General features: G+C 37.0%; 2 protein-coding genes and 2 pseudogenes across 2 annotated transcripts in view; 1 reads left to right on the top strand and 3 right to left on the bottom strand.

The window, feature by feature from the left end:
- LOC112495478 (disease resistance protein RPV1-like) overlaps positions 1 to 16,480 on the bottom strand; it is a 79,644-nt gene that overhangs the window by 40,398 nt on the left and 22,766 nt on the right. The window lies entirely within an intron of this gene.
- On the top strand, positions 7,878 to 10,043 carry LOC102626078 (6-phosphogluconate dehydrogenase, decarboxylating 3, chloroplastic-like; annotated as a pseudogene).
- On the bottom strand, positions 10,575 to 14,082 carry LOC127900748 (disease resistance protein RUN1-like). The gene is made up of 6 exons (XM_052435952.1): positions 13,476 to 14,082; positions 12,806 to 13,105; positions 12,481 to 12,706; positions 11,956 to 12,011; positions 11,692 to 11,868; positions 10,575 to 10,739 (listed from the first exon to the last, which is right to left on the bottom strand). The coding sequence occupies exons 1-6, from the start codon at positions 14,019 to 14,021 to the stop codon at positions 10,575 to 10,577; spliced, it is 1,470 nt and encodes a 489-aa protein (XP_052291912.1). The 5' UTR covers positions 14,022 to 14,082.
- On the bottom strand, positions 14,191 to 15,495 carry LOC107175115 (TMV resistance protein N-like; annotated as a pseudogene).

Here is a 16,480-nt window from a genome sequence, read left to right as displayed (position 1 = left end):
GTTATCTGCTCATGGATTATCTGCTTACAGGTTATCTGCTCATGGATCGTCTGCTCATGGATTGTCTGTTCATGGGTTCTCTGCTCATGGATTGTCTGCTCATGGGTTGTCTGCTCATGGATTGTTTGCTCATGGGTTCTCTGCTCATGGATCGTCTGCTCATGGATTATCTGCTCATGGGTTGTCTGCTCACAAAACATCTGCCCATAGAAAATCTGCTCATGGTGCTAACTAATCATCAGCTTCCCACCAAATAAATTTAATGATGATGTAGGGATCTGAGATCTGACCAACTTATCCAAATTTTGGCATCAACAAAGGTAAAGTTCTTTAGTGTGAATTTGTGTTACCTGCACCAGATCCTCGAAAGTTATTACATGGATGTTTTGTTCTAAGAACTGATTTTGGCATTTTCTCCTATTATTAATTGTCATTAGAAAAAGGAAAATAGTGAAAATACATTCACGAAACACGTGCTTGGATCTTCTATTCATGAATTCGTAGAATCTGGGTGTGAAGTAAATGGATCCCACATTTTTTCACCCCACAGCACTGGCACTCCAAAGGTGGAAAAACATTAAAGTGGACTGCCTCAGGAATGCAATTGCATTTCCAAAAACCATTAAAATCCTCTTCACAGAACAGATAGTACCCCAAATGTAAGTGATATGATTCTACATAATTAACTCTGCTATGAAATAACTGTGTCAGAAAAGAGGCCAAGACAAAATCGTTACCACGTATAATAATTTAATGTTGTTATTGAAAGATTGCACATATATAATAAGATATGCATACCTTCACATTGCACATATATAATAAGCTATGCATACCTTTACTCTATCCCAAAGTTGTTCAATTTCACTCCAGCAAATCCGGGATCTTGCAAATAAGATATCTTACATTTGTTCTCTCCATTGAATGATGAACTATAGAACTTTAAAAATCTCAATTTAGGCATCTTTGTGAAAGTACTGGTATTTAAACAGATCTCTATTACTTTTGACATATCCAAACAGATGTCCTCAATTTTTTGTCCCCTAAAAATAAATAAAATAATAAAGTTAAAATCAAATGAAAGATATGTATATTCCACTAATGAGTCGCACTTCAACCCCACCAAGACAAATTTTTAGGGCAATCACAAATTCACAATTAAAGGTAGCTTAGTTATTAATTCAATTTTTATTTACTCTTGTATGTAATTTATGTGGGATTGGAGTGGGGCTCTCTGTCATTACACATATCAAATTTCAATAATTCATGTTTATAGTTATTGCTAGGCAGTTAAACACTTAATTGCAAATGCACAAATAAACATAACAATTAACGTAATATTTAACATAAAAATTATGTATGTTTACGATACAAATTGACATATCAATTATGCTTGCAAACGATTATGCAAGTTGTCATCGCATTTATAATTTATTGCTACACCATCTAACCACTATTGTTTTTTCTAATCATTGTCACTCTTCAATTAATTCTAAGACTCATCAGTTTGAGCATATATTAATATATTCATATCAAATTTTAAATGCTAGAATAATTCAAAATTATAATCCACCACAAACTGCTTACGGTTTCCAGGATTAATTGATTCTTTTCGAACAATTTCCCCACCCAACTCTTGTAGTAAATCACGCATTCTTATCTTCTTGTATGAACAAATAGCAATGAGAGGTTTATCAACAAGAACACTTATTCGTATTTCTGGGTAGAAGCCACTTGCATTAAAGAATTTCATTACTGGATCTACATGCTCACCTTGAAAGAAACAAGCAACATCAAGGAAAATATTTTTCTCCTTATCCTCCAAACTATCGTAACTTATTTTTAATACCTCTAGGATACTTGGATGGAGGATTCTTTGCAATTTACTTATTGCACTTTCCCAGACTTATTTTTTCCCTTTTATATAGAAAGCAACCTAAAACTTTAAGAGCCAAAGGAACTCCTTGAGCATATTTCATTACGTTGCTTGAAAGTTTCTCGTTACCAACATCAGGATGGTTTCGTTTGAAGGCATCTCAACTAAAAAGCTCAAGAGCATGATGATATTCTAATGCCTCCATCTCATATATTTTACTCACCCTCCAATTTCTAAGCACTTGTTTATTTCTAGTGGTTAATATGATTCGACTCACTGGCGTCAACCAATCAAGGCTTCCCATTAAAGATTCCAATTGGCTGAAGCAAGTCACATCATCAAAAACAATCAAAACCTTCATGTGACCGAGCCTTCTAAAATTGAGGTCAATATAAGGCATTACATTTTTATCCTTCAATAAATTTGAAAGAAGTTTTTGTCGTAAGCAAGATAATCCTCCTGGTATTTGTGACTCTTCTCTAACATTTTCGAGGAAGCAAGAACCATCAAAATCACCCGAGATTTTGTCGAAAATAGCTCTAGCGATTGTTGTTTTGCCTATACCACCAATACCCCAAATCCCTAAAGCGTAAACACCTTTCGACTCAACACCTAATAGAGATTCAATTTCCTCAACTGTTGATTCCACTCCAACCAGTTGGTTTTTGTTATCACGCGGCCGAAACACTTCATCCAATCTCTTCAAAATGTGATTAACAACTTCATTTATAAGTTCCGACTCACGCTTAGCTAAGACATAAAATTAGCAGCAGTAACTTCAAATTAATAGGGGGCTGCGTTTAGCAGTCCATGAAAATAAAAATAATAAAAAAGTAAAAAAAAAGATGCGTACGCCGTCGTATGGGCAGTTAGCTCAATTTGTATTGTCCCTCGGAATCATTGCACGCTCTTATTCGTTTGCTTTTGTCGTTAAGTCAGTTGCCTTTCGCTTCCTCGACGATTTCAATGGAAGCCTTGCTGTGTGCGGAATGCGGAATCAAGCGCACCAAATAATTATAAAAAAATAAAGGACACAAGAATTACGTGGTTCGGTAATTAAACCTACATCCACGGAGGCAAGAAAGAATAATTGTTTATTTAACAATTAATAGAGTACAAATATTTGAGTAACGAATCTCACTTCTTAGAAACCCAAATATACCCAGTACTCTTACACTCTGCAGGAAAGATAAATTCCCCAGACAAACTTCTCTTACTTCTCTAAAAAACTTAGAAACCTATAAGCTTAACAATTTTGGGATGCTAACAAATGAACAGTGGCCCTTCTATTTATAGGAACCGTAGCTCACCTACCACTTTCAATTTTGCTACAACTTGCCGAACTGACAGATTGAATTTAGAATGGAAAATCAATTTGGTGGGCAACAAAATCAACAATTCTGAAAACATCAATTGGCTTCTAGAAAACCATCACATTTTTCCTCCATGCAACTTCAACAAAATCGTGCCACCAACCTTGCCTTTTGAAATTGGCAAGCCCACCAACTTTGTCTTTTGAAATTTGCAAGCCATTTTTTGACTTTTCAACAATTCTCCACCTCGGTGAAAAGTTTCCAAATCTGAGCCGACATTAACGGACCATAATACTTCATCCCCAAATGATCCTCAAAAAGATCCAAGGCGGCTGCATCGTTATGACTGCCTACGTACCTAAAATTTGGGATCAAGCCAACCGTAGTTTATAATTCCCAAAGGACATAACTTAACACAATCGAAGGGTTTGAATTAGTTTCAAGCAATGTTGAAACTTAACTCTAGAAACTACCTTCGTCAATATATCTGATGGATTATCTTTTGTATCGATCTTCTTCAACAACACATCACCACCACCTTCGATAATCTCCCTCACATAATGATATTTCACATCTATGTGCTTCGTCTGAGCGTGATATGTTTGATTCTTCGCAAGGAATATCGCACTTTTATTATCACAAAAGACCGCAATGTTCTCCTGGATTACTCCCAAATCACCTAACAAGCCTTTCAACTGCTTCTTTTACAGCTTCAGTTGCTGCCATATACTCTGCTTTCGTAGTGGACAAAGCAATTGTCGATTGTAGAATCGAGTTAACCGGATCTCCACCCAATGTGAATACGTAGCCCGTTGTTGATCTTCGCTTGTCAAGGTCTCCAGCGAAATCAGAATCACAATACCCAACACATTGTTGACCACAATCCTTCTTGAACAATAACCCAACATCAACTGTCCCATACAGATATCGGAGAATCCACTTTACCTCAAGCCATTGATTTTTACCTGGATTGTGCATGTATCTACTAACCATGCTCACTGCTTGAGATATATCGGGCCTTGTGCATACCATAGCATACATAAGACTACCCACAACACTAGCATATAGAACACGAGCCATGTAATCGCCCTCCTCTTGAGATTTAGGACATGAAGAAGATCTTAATTTGAAATGAGGAGCTAGAGGTGTACATACCAGTTTAGTTTTGTCATCCATATCGAATCTTTCTAGCACTCTCTTCAAATAAGACTTTTGAGTCAACCATACGCTCTGATTCTTCTTGTCTCTATGAATCTCCATCCCAAGTATTCTCTGTGCATCACCTAAGTCTTTCATCTCGAACTCAGAAGCCAGCTGCTTCTTTAATCTTTCAATCTCATCTCTATTCTTCAAAGCTATAAGTATATCGTCGACATAGAGTAACAAATAGATGAAAGCTCCATCTGGTAGTCTTCTAAAGTAAACACAATAATCGTGTTCACTTTTGGTGAATTTATGCTCTTGTATAAATTGATCAAATCTTTTGTACCACTGCCTTGGCGATTGCTTCAGTCCGTACAAAGTTTTAATCAACTTACACACATGATTCTCCTTTCCAGCAACTTTGAAACCACAAGGCTGAATCATATAGATTTCCTCCTCCAAATCTCCATGTAAGAACGCCGTCTTAACATCCAACTGAGCCAACTCTAACTCATATTCTGCAACTAAGGCAAGTATGATATAAATGGAAGTATGTTTTACAACTGGAGAGAAAATTTCATTATAGTCAATACCTTCCTTTTGAGCAAAACCTTTTGCCACGAACCTTGCCTTATATCGAGGAGTTGATTGATTCGGAGATCCTTACTTTTTTGTGTAGACCCATTTATTGCCAATAGCCCTTTTCCCTTTTGGTAACTTTACAAGTTCCCAAGTCTGGTTTTGATGGAGAGATTTCATCTCTTCCTCCATGGCTAACTTCCACTAATCACTTTCACTGCTGCATAATGCTTCACCGAAAGTGTTGGGGATGTCATCATCAATAACTGGAAGTGCATAGGCTACCACCATATCTTTAGTAAGCCATCCGAGTTTCTTTATCTCTCTTCTTGGCCTCCTTGTTGCTATAAAATCATCATTATCTACATCATCAATTGTTTCTTTATTTTGTGGGACATCAGAAGAAACAACATCTTCTTCAACTCTAGGTGTCACCTCCATAGTTGAACCATTCTTTGATGTAGAACTAACCGGTACATATGGAGTTGCATCAAACTCCACCCGATGCAATACCTTTTTGGTCTTGTTTTCCACCTGCTGAGAACTTGAAGCTTTCATCATTGAAGCTTCATCAAATGTGACATCTCTGCTACACACAAACTTTTTATCTTCGAGATCCCAAATCTTGAAGCCCTTTACTCCACCTTTGAATCCCACAAAGATAACTTTTCTAGCACGAGGATCCAGTTTACCATCTTTGACATGATAATAAGTTGGACACCCGAATATACGAAGGGAATCATAGTCTTGTGCATGTTTTCCAGACCACATTTCCATAGGAGTTTTACTTCCAATTGCAGCAAAAGGCAATCGGTTTATCAAGTGACTTGCGTAGCTCACAGCTTCAGCTCAAAACTTTTTATCTAAACCAGCATTAGATAACATACACCGTACCTTCTCCAGTAAAGTACGATTCATACGCTCAACCACACCGTTCTGTTGCGGAGTATGTCTCACCGTGAAATATCTTTTAATACCCTCGTTCTGGTATACTTGCAAGAATGGATTAGAAGTATATTCACCCCCATTATCAGATCGTAATACTTTGATCTTTCTTCTAGTTTGAGTCTCCACCAATTTCTTCCATTTCACGAAAATCTCTAGAACCTCATCCTTTGCTCGCATGGTGTACACCCACACACGTCTAGAGAAATCATCAACAAATGTAACAAAATAATGGCTTCTACTAATTGATGCAGTCTTGGTTGGTCCCCATACATCACTATGAACATATTCAAGGATCTCACGAATATCGTGATTAGTTGTACCAAACTTGACCCTTGTTTTCTTGCCTACTACACAATGCTCACAGAAATTTAATTTACAGGTTTTGGTACCTTTTAAGAGTCCGTGCCTCATCAGAGTTTGCAAAGACTTCTCGCCAACATGTCCCAGTTGTACATGCCATAGCTTGGTGGTGTCACTGTACGCCTCAACAATATTTGCTTCATCAGTTATACCTCCCTTTAAATAGTACAGATTGTGACGCCGAACCCCTTGCAAAATCACCATAGCCCTATGTGTAAACTTTATTATACCATCTTCAATAGTAACCTTATAGATTTTAGCTTCCAAAGCACCCACAGAAATTAGATTTTTCTTTCAAGCTGGAACAAATCTAACCTCTTTGAGTTTTCTGACCATTCCATCAAACATTTTGAGCCGAATTGTTCTTATTCCCATTGTGCGACAAGGTTGATCATTCCTCATCACAACTGCACCGGATTTCAGATTATGAAAATCCGTAAACCATTCCTTAATAGGACACAAATGATAGGTTGCTCCAGTATCAAGTATCCACTCACTCGAACTAGTCACGTATGCTGTAGGAGTAATAATTAGTGAATAATCAGAGTCTTCATCTTTCCGTGCCATGTTTGCTGCTGCTGGTTTCTTCCCATCTCTCTTTTGAGCCTTTGGACAATCTTTCCTCCAATGGTATTTTTCATGACAAAAGGCACACTCATCTCGAGCTATATTTCTGCTTCTCGATTTAGATCAAGAATTCATTCCACCACACTTTTTCTTTTTCTCAATCGCCCAATCTCAGCTCACCAAAGCTTCAAACTATGCTCGTTCAGAATTTTTATTATTATTCCGAATCTCCAAGTTAGTCAATGTTGTGCAAACATATTTAAAGACGATCACACTCTTCCCATATATCAAGGTAGTCACAAAATGGCTATATTCCTCTGGTAGTGAGTGTAACAGAATCATAGCCTTGACTTCATCCTTAATATCTTTATCAAGATTCTTCAAATCAGCAAGTAACTTTTCAAATCTTGAGACATGATCATGCATTGACACCCCATGCTTCATTTGAAAGCCATATACTTAGCTCATTGTATGAAGACGATTTTCAGGACTTTTCAGTAGGTACTTCTTCTCCAATGTACGCCACAAAGTCACAGCACACTCCTCATCTTTCACCAAGTATTTCACCTCCTTGGTCAAACAAGATCTGATTTGACCACAAGCTTTCTCGTTCATACGATCCCAAATTTCTTCATCACACAAGTGTCTTTTATTTTTCAGAACAACATCGAGATCGATTTGAATAAGGGCATTCATAACTTCACGCCTCCACATGCTGAAGTTGATTTTCCCATCAAACTTTTCAGCATCAATTTTCTGGCCTCCTATAACAGGTGTTGAATGGCGATTTGACAAATCTCGCCTCCCACCTGAAGTGTCTTTTGAAATAGTCTTGGTAGATTTCTCCCCAATTTTGGAAGTTTCACCTTCTACCATTTTCTTAACGAACTATTTTCACTTGAAAAACAGCCTCTATGGACTATGATGTTAATTTCGCATGAATAAATGCACCATGAAAGTTCCCAGGAGACTGGACGGGAACTCGATCCCAATTAAAAACTAGAATCCTTAGACTCTTATCGCCTCTGTTGACAGAACTTTCCTAAACATGCAAAAATACACACTACTTACAATAGATTGTCTCCCAAATATAAATGGCCGGCTCCACTGTATTCGTGAATAGTACTGTATACGGGAATAGTACCGTATATGTGAATAGTATCGTATCCCCCCAAGTATTAACCGTCGGCTCTGATACCACTTATTGTGCGCGGAATGCGGAATCAAGCGCACCAAATAATTATAGAAAAATAAAAGACACAAGAATTACGTGGTTCAGTAATTAAACCTACATCCACGGAGGTAAGAAAGAATAATTATTTATTTAATAATTAATAGAGTACAAATATTTGAGTAACGAATCTCACTTCCTAGAAACCCAAATATACCGAGTACTCTCACACTCTACAGGAAAGATAAATTCCCCAGACACACTTCTATCACTTCTCTCAAAAGCTTAGAAACTTATAAGCTTAACAATTTTGGGATGCTAACAAATGAACAATGGCCCTTCTATTTATAGGAACCGTGGCTCACCTACCACTTTCAATTTGGCTACAACTTGCCAAATTGACATATTGAATTTAGAATGGAAAATTAATTTGGTGGGCAACAAAATCAACAATTTTGAAAAAATCAATTGGCTTCTAGAAAACCATCACATTTTTCCTCCATGCAACTTCAACAAAATCGTGCCACCAACCTTGTCTTTTGAAATTGGCAAGCCCTCCAACTTTGTCTTTTGAAATTTGCAAGCCATTCTTTGACTTTTCAACAAGCCTTTGCTCTCTCACGTATCAGTCTTGCTGGCCTAGCCGTCATGGGCCAGAACCTCGCCCTAAACATCGCTGAAAAAGGCTTCCCAATCTCCGTCTAAAACCGCACTACTTCTAAAGTCGACGAAACCCTAGATCGGGCCCACCGCGAGGGTCAACTCCCTTTGAACGACCATTACACTCGCAGGGACTTCGTCCTCTCCATCCAACGCCCTAGATCCGTCATCATCTTAGTAAAAGCCGACTCCCCCGTTGACCAGACCATCACCGCCCTCTCGGAGCAACGAGTGGTACCTCAATACCGAGCGCAGTATCCATGAAGCCAGTTAGAAGGGTTTGCCTTATCTCGGCATGGGGGTCTCCGGGGGCGAGGAAGGCGCGTCATGGTCCCTCTTTGATGCCCGGTGGCTCCTTCGAGGCCTATAATAATATTCAAGGTATTTTGCAAAAAGTTGCCGCCCAAGTTGATGATGGCCCTTGTGTTACTTACATTGGTGAAGGCGGGTCTAGTAATTTCGTTAAGATGGTTCATAACGGAATTGAATACGGAGACATGCAGTTGATTTCCGAAGCTTACTATCTTTTGAAGCACGTGGGTGGAGTCAGCAATGCCGAGTTAGCAGAGATATTTGATGAGTGGAATAAGGGCGAGTTGGAGAGTTTCATGGTTCAGATCACTGCTGATATTTTCAAGGTGAAGGATGAATATGGTGAGGGTGAGCTTGTTGATAAGATTTTAGATAAGACCGGAATGAAAGGGACTGGCAAATGGACCATTCAGCAAGCTGCTGAGCTCTTAATCGCTGCCCTGACCATTGCTGGGTCATTGGATTGTAGGTACTTGAGTGGTTTGAAAGAGGAAAGAGAGGAAGCCGCCAAGGTCTTGAAAGAGGCGGGATTGAAGGATGAGGTACAAAATGTGGGAGTACATGTTGACAAGAAGAGATTGATTGATGATGTGAGGCAAGCTCTGTATGCTTCCAAGATTTGTAGTTATGCGCAAGGGATGAATCTGTTGAGGAGTAAGAGTAATGAGAAAGGATGGAATTTGAATTTTGGTGAATTGGCGAGGATTTGGAAAGACGGGTGTATTATTAGAGCTATTTTTTGGATAGGATTAATAAGGCTTATCAGAGGAATCCAAATTTGGCTAGCTTGGTCATGGATCCAGAGTTTGCGAGGGAGATGGTGCAGAGGTAGGCAGCGTGGAGGAGAGTTGTGGGGTTGGCTATTTCTGCTGGGATTAGCACTCCTGGGATGTGTGCTACTCTTTCTTATTTTGATACTTACAGGAGGGCGAGGCTGCCAGGGAATCTTGTTCAGGCTCAGAGAGACTTGTTTGGGGCGCATACTTATGAGAGGATTGATCGCCCTGGGTCTTTCCACACTGAATGGACAAAACTTGCCCGCCAGACTGGTGCCGGTGTTGGTGCGTTCAATTGAGCTGCTGCCTTTTGTTACTTGTTTGTTTGATTGATTTTTTAAATTGGGTATTGATGATGTTCAATTCGAATTAGGGTTGCATGTTTCATTGGGAATTTCATGCCTAATTATCAATTAGTCTCAAAGTTTAGCTGTTAATAAGAAATGGAACTTGAAATTAATAGGAGGAATTTGCATTAAATAAGAAATAAGAAAGATTGTCATTTTTTTTGTTGAAATTAATATATACCACTATAAGTCTACAATCTCCCAATAAATTGATAACTCTTAAATTACAGGAATATGTGTTTTTTTTTTGAATGGTGGTAAATGAGTGAGAGGTTGAAATTGCTTAAAAAATGACAGATCACCACTAATTTTGTTAGATATGTGAAGTAAAATTCTCGTGTTTTTATTATGAATTCGGTCAAAATTATTTTATGTGAGAGCATAAAAGTGGGGAAGTTAGGAAGTCTAGAATTTGATGCTTAAAAATTTTTTAAATTGTAGTTTAGCACACGAAAATTTAACTAAGAGTACTGCGTGAATTTTATTTATTGTTAAATATTAGTATGAGAAATTAAAGGTAACTTTTCATGTGATGTTAAGAGAATGAAAGCCAGACAAACTGGGCATAAATTCCTTCAAAGCATTCCTCCAACTCTGCAGCTTCTCAGTATTCTCCTTTAATCTTTCTTCAAGCTTCAAAAATGAATCCCCAAAATTCCCATTTTGGTTTCTCATGTCTGGTGGATCAACCTGATAGAAAACCGAAATCACAATCTGGGTTGGATCATGACAGATGGTATCTATGCAGCTTCACGTGTCCTCTTGAACAATGTTGAGGCAAACCTCAGTAAGGATATTGAGTCCCTAAACGGGAGTGTATATAACACCTTAGGCAAATCCCACATTGACAAAACACGAGAGAGATGATGGGTCTATAAGAGGTAATCCACACCTAAATTGGCAAGACGCGTTTTAGGGTGTATAGGCACTCTAGAAACAAAACCGTGCATGCCTTGTTAAGGTTCAAAGCTGACAATATCTTTTTAGGTCTAGGTTAGGTCATGACAATCTAGGCTGGGTCATGACTATAAGTGGCATATTTTCATTGGTAGATATATGTGCGCAAAATGTAGGAAAACAAGGCCAATAATTTTAATTTTACAATACACATCATGTGCCTCTCATACGTTATACTCATCATCTAACAGGGGAAAGTTCAATACTCTAGTGTGAATTTGTGTTACATTCACTAGATCCCTCAAAAGTTATTACATGAATGTTTTGCTCCAAGAACTGATTTTGAATTTTCTCCTATTATTAAAAGTGATTAGAAAAAAGAAAGAAATAAAAATACATTCATGAAAATCTCAGTCTTCTTCGTTATATTGAAACATGTGCTTGGATCTTCTATTGAATTCGTAGAATCTGGGAAGCAAAATAAATGGATCCCACATTTTTTCACCCCGCAGCACTCACACTTCAAAGGCGGAAAAACATTAAAGTAGACTGCCTCAGGAATGCAATTGCATTTCCAAAAACCATTAAAATCCTTTCCACAGAACAGATAGCACCCGAAATGTAAGTGATCTGATTCTATATAATAAACTCTGCTCTGAAATAACTGTGTGTCATGCGGACCACAATCTTTAGTGGTTTTCACTTTGAGCTCAAAAGAAAATGAAAACCATGTGCCACAATCTACATGACGGCTAGAAAATGCTAAAATAGCACTAAATGCAATGCCCTGCATTATGCTATTATTGAAGAAATCTGGTGGCATCTCCAAGTTTATAAAAGATCCCACACTTTGAAACTTAAACCACTTTGGAATTTCATTCCCAGGTAGTACTATATGAACTTTGCCCATGGAAAAACCTCTCTGTACCGAAAAAACATAATTTTAAACGCCCAAAAAAAAAACGATTGTAGAAATTGTAAGTAGAGAGAGTTAAAGACACACATTTACCCATATTTCTTGCAAAAGTACATCTAGCATATGGCTCAGGGTATCTTGAACAATTCCTGTAGTAGAATCACCTTACAATTTAAAATTATTAGTCCAGTAAAAAAAAAACTGCCTATAAGATTCATAACTTAGAGAACAAACCTAAAAATGGTTGCAGTGCCAGGCGACCTCGTTCAATGAATAAAGGCTTTGGTGAGGATTGAAGCCTCTCACTATAACTTAAGAGGACGTATCGCAACATGACAAGTTGGTTAATGCTTTTTGGTATTCTCTCAATATTGGTTTTCACTAGATTCAATACTATTGGCAAGGAAAATTGGCCAAGATATTCCGGCAATCTTTGAAGATTTGAGCAACAACAGAGAATAAGAACTCCGAGAGATTTCGACTTACATAGGCTGCTTGGGAGACTCTTAAGCCTTTTACAATCTGAAAGGTCCAAGTACCCGAGCCTAGGTAGACGCTCAATTGATGAGGGCAATTCTTCAATTGCAGTCCCCCTTAAAAAAAACCAGCTTATATTACCTGATGAGATCTCTGGAAGCCTTTTCAATTTTGAGCAGCCCGAAAGATCAAGTTTGGTAAGAAATTCAAAGCTAAATATTCCAGATGGAAGACTTTTCAGGTTTTTGCTACCTCTTAGATTCAAGAAAACTAGCTTGTTCAGACGTGACATCAACGTGGGATTTGGAGTTTTAGCAATTAGCTTATTGCAGGCAGCATGGATTATCTGGTTTAAATTACTATAATGCTGCTCAGTCAAAAAAGAGGCCGACAAAAAATCGTTACCACGTATAATAATTTAATGTTGTTATTGAGAGATTGCACATATATAATAAGATATCCATACCTTCACACAATCCCAAAGTTGTTCAATGTCACTATGAGGCACTTCAAGTAACACAAGTTTCTCTGCACTAAGGTTTGAAGGCAATGACTTCAACGGATATCCATACCAGTGAAGATATTTCACTTCAGCAAATCCGGAATCTTGCAAATAAGATATCTTACATTTGTTCTCTCCATTGATTGATGAACTATAGAACTTTAAAAATCTCAATTTAGGAATCTTTGTGTAAGTATTAGGATTTAGACGAATCTCTTTTACTTTTGACATATCCAAACAGATGCCCTCAATTTTTTCTGTCCCCTAAAAGTAAATACAAAACCAATAAAGTTAAAATCAAATGAAAGATGATATATATATTCCACTAATGAATTGAACTTCATTTAATTGATAGTTGTTAATTCAATTTTTATTTATTCTTGCATGGAGTTTATGTGGGATTGGAGTGGGGCTCTCTGTCATTACACATATCGAATTTCAATAATTCATGTTTATAGTTACTGCTAGGCAGTTAAACTCTTGATTGCAAATGCACGAAGAAACATAATAACACAAGTAATACATATCAATTATGCTTACAAACGGTTATACAAACTGTCATCGCATTTCTAAGACTCATGAGTGTGAGCGTATGTAAATATATTCACATCAAGTTTTTAAACAAACTGCTTACCGTATTATACGTAAGAACTTCATAGATATCCTCATGATGCCACAACCGACTGCGGTTTCCAGGATCAATTGATTCTTGTCGAACAATTTCCCTACCCAATTCTTGTAGTAAATCATGCATTGTTATCTTGATGTATGAATCGATAGCAATGAGAGATTTATCAACAAGAACACTCATTCCTATTTCTGGGTAGAAGCCACTTGCATTAAAGAATTTCATTACTGGATCTACATGCTCACCTTGAAAGAAACAAGCAACATCAAGGAAAATATTTTTCTCCTTATCGTCCAAACTATCATAACTTATTTTTAATACCTCAAGAATACTTGGATGGAGGATTCTTTGCAATTTATCTATTGCACTTTCCCAGACTTCTTTTTCCCTTTTATGCAGAAAGCAACCCAAAACTTTAAGAGCTAAAGGAACACCTTGAGCATATTTCATTACTTTGCTTGAAAGTTCCTCATAACCAACATCAGGATGGTTTCGTTTGAAGGCATGTCGACTAAAAAGCTCAAGAGCGTGATGATATTCTAATGCCTGCATCTCATATATTTTCCTCACCCCCCAATTTCTAAGCACTTGTTTATTTCTGGTGGTTATTATGATTCGAGTCACAGGCGTAAGCCAATCAAGACTTTCGATTAAAGATTCCAATTGGTTGAAGCAAGTCACATCATCAAAAACAATCAGAACCTTCATGCGACTGAGCCTTCTAATTAAAATTGAGGTCAATATAAGGCATCACATTTTTATCCTTCAATAAATTTGAAAGAAGTTTTTGTCGTAAGCAAGCTAATCCTCCTGGTATTTGTGACTCTTCTCTAACATTTTCGAGGAAGCAAGAACCGTCAAAATCACCCGAGATTTTGTCGAAAATAGCTCTAGCGATTGTTGTTTTGCCTATACCACCAATGCCCCAAATCCCTAAAGCGTAAACACCTTTCGACTCAACACCTAATAGAGATTCAATTTCCTCAACTGTTGATTCCACTCCAACCAGTTGGTTTTTGTTATCACGCGGCCGAAACACTTCATCTAATCTCTTCAAAATGTGATTAACAACTTCATTTATAAGTTCCGACTCACGCCTGGCAAATACATAAAATTAATAGGAGGAATTTGCATTAAATATGAAATAAGGGAGATTGCCAATTTTTCTATTGAAATTAATAGATACCACCACTGGTCTACAATCTCCCAGTAAATTAAGGACTCTTAAATTACAGGAATATGCGTGAGTTTTTTTTTTCTAATGGTGGTATCTGAGTGGGAGGTTGAAATTGCTTAAAAAACGACAGACCACCCCTAATTTTGTTACATATATATTGTAAAATTCTCGAGCTTTTATTATTAATTCTGTCACAATTATTTTATAATTATGAGAGCACAAAAGTGGGGAAGTCAGGAAGTCTAGAATTTGATGCTTAAAAATTTTTGAACTTGTAGTTTAGTAGCCAGAAATTTAACGAAGAGTGCTGCGTGAATTTTATTATTGTTAAATATTAGTATGAGAAATTAAAGGTAACTTTTCAATTTCACCTGATGTTAAGAGAATGAAAGCCAGACAAACTGACTGCTTCCTTCAAAGCTTTCCTCCAAGTCCGCAGCTTCTCAGTATTCTCCTTAAATCTTTCTTCAAGCTTCGAAAATGAAATCCCAAAATGCCCTATTTGGTTTCTCGCGTCTGATGGATCAACCCGATAGAAAACCGGAATCACAATCTGTGCATACTCTTTCTTGCACTCGAGGATCTTTACAAGTTCATCGAGACACCATCTGGAAGATGCATACCCTTCTGAGAAGACGATAACAGAAATGTCTGATGCTTCAATTGCATTCACCAGTGACTCTGAAATTTCATCTCCTCGTTAAGTTGGTCATCAATGAAAGTTTGGATATTTTGTCGACTCGGAGCAGAATAGAGATGGCTAGTAAAGTTGTCTCGGGTGTCCTCTCCTCTGAAACTAACAAAAACATCATACTTCTTGTTGTTTCGAGAAGAAGAAGCCATAATCAACAGAAATAGTTAAATTGATTAGAGAGAGATTTTGATTCGGATGAAAACAATTATTGAACCAAATGTGAGCGACTCTGTAGAAAAAATCGATGCCATGAACCTTCCTTCAAGTTCCGTGATAATTTTTCAATTTCATCTCATTGTCCAACTCCAACCACCGTCCACTCCACGATGATCGATTAATTCCACTGCTTTGTAGACTTCTAACGGAAAATTCCACATGAACACCAGACTTTTCAACACACGGCTTCTGTGCTTTCATACTCATAACTATCAGCAACGAGGGGCTGATATTTTAGTTTTTATCCTCAATTTTTCTTATGGTCCTCATCTCTCAATTAATTGTATTTAGTTTCAAAATTAGTCTTTTTTTTTTGGGTTTGTAATAGCTCTTTTTTCATATTCCTTAGCATTGATTGTTAAACATATGAAATCTAACTTTTTTTAAAAAAAATTATTTTTTATACTTATATATGATTTTTTTAATATTTATATTTGAATTAAAAAAATAAATTTTTAGGACCTTTTCTGAAATGAGAAAATGTTTGAATGCAAATTAAATACTATATCCTAAAACAGTAAGAATTGACTGTATTTCTTTTGAGATACGTTATAAATATCGCTTTCCTAGTACAAAAAAAAAGTGTAGAAAGATTAGATGGATCATAGAATACCTACCTGCATTATGAATTAAGACCGATATAATTTGTACTTGTATTAAGAAAAAAAAATTAGCATACTGTTAGATCAAAAACTAGCGCCGCCCCTCCGTTTGAACAAGAGGTTTGATCGATATTTTCTTCCTTTTTCATTTTTACTCATTTAAAATTTTTTTTTCTGTACTTATCCAAAGTTTTGCCTACAGCTGGAACCCAACATATCAAATTTAAGGATGATTTAGAATGCATGTTAAGTAATTAATTTTATTACCTTTTAATCTAGTAATTGCAGATGAAAGGGAAAAATCATGTGGAATATTGAATTG

This window comes from Citrus sinensis, chromosome 3 (assembly GCF_022201045.2).
Source record: "Citrus sinensis cultivar Valencia sweet orange chromosome 3, DVS_A1.0, whole genome shotgun sequence".
Taxonomy (NCBI): Eukaryota; Viridiplantae; Streptophyta; class Magnoliopsida; order Sapindales; family Rutaceae; genus Citrus; species Citrus sinensis.
Note: the sequence above shows the minus strand (reverse complement) of the source record. Positions and strands in the feature narration are given on the sequence as shown.

Bases quoted from the DNA above. Each gene is read 5' to 3' on its own strand.
- LOC127900748 (XM_052435952.1), bottom strand. From the start codon at position 14,021: ATGCAGGCATTAGAATATCATCACGCTCTTGAGCTTTTTAGTCGACAT. The intron at 12,707-12,805 runs GTATGGATATCT...TTGACTGAGCAG, and splicing joins AACTTTGGGATTGTGTGAAG to CATTATAGTAATTTAAACCA. The intron at 11,869-11,955 runs GTAAATGTGTGT...TTTTCGGTACAG, and splicing joins TACTTTTGCAAGAAATATGG to AGAGGTTTTTCCATGGGCAA.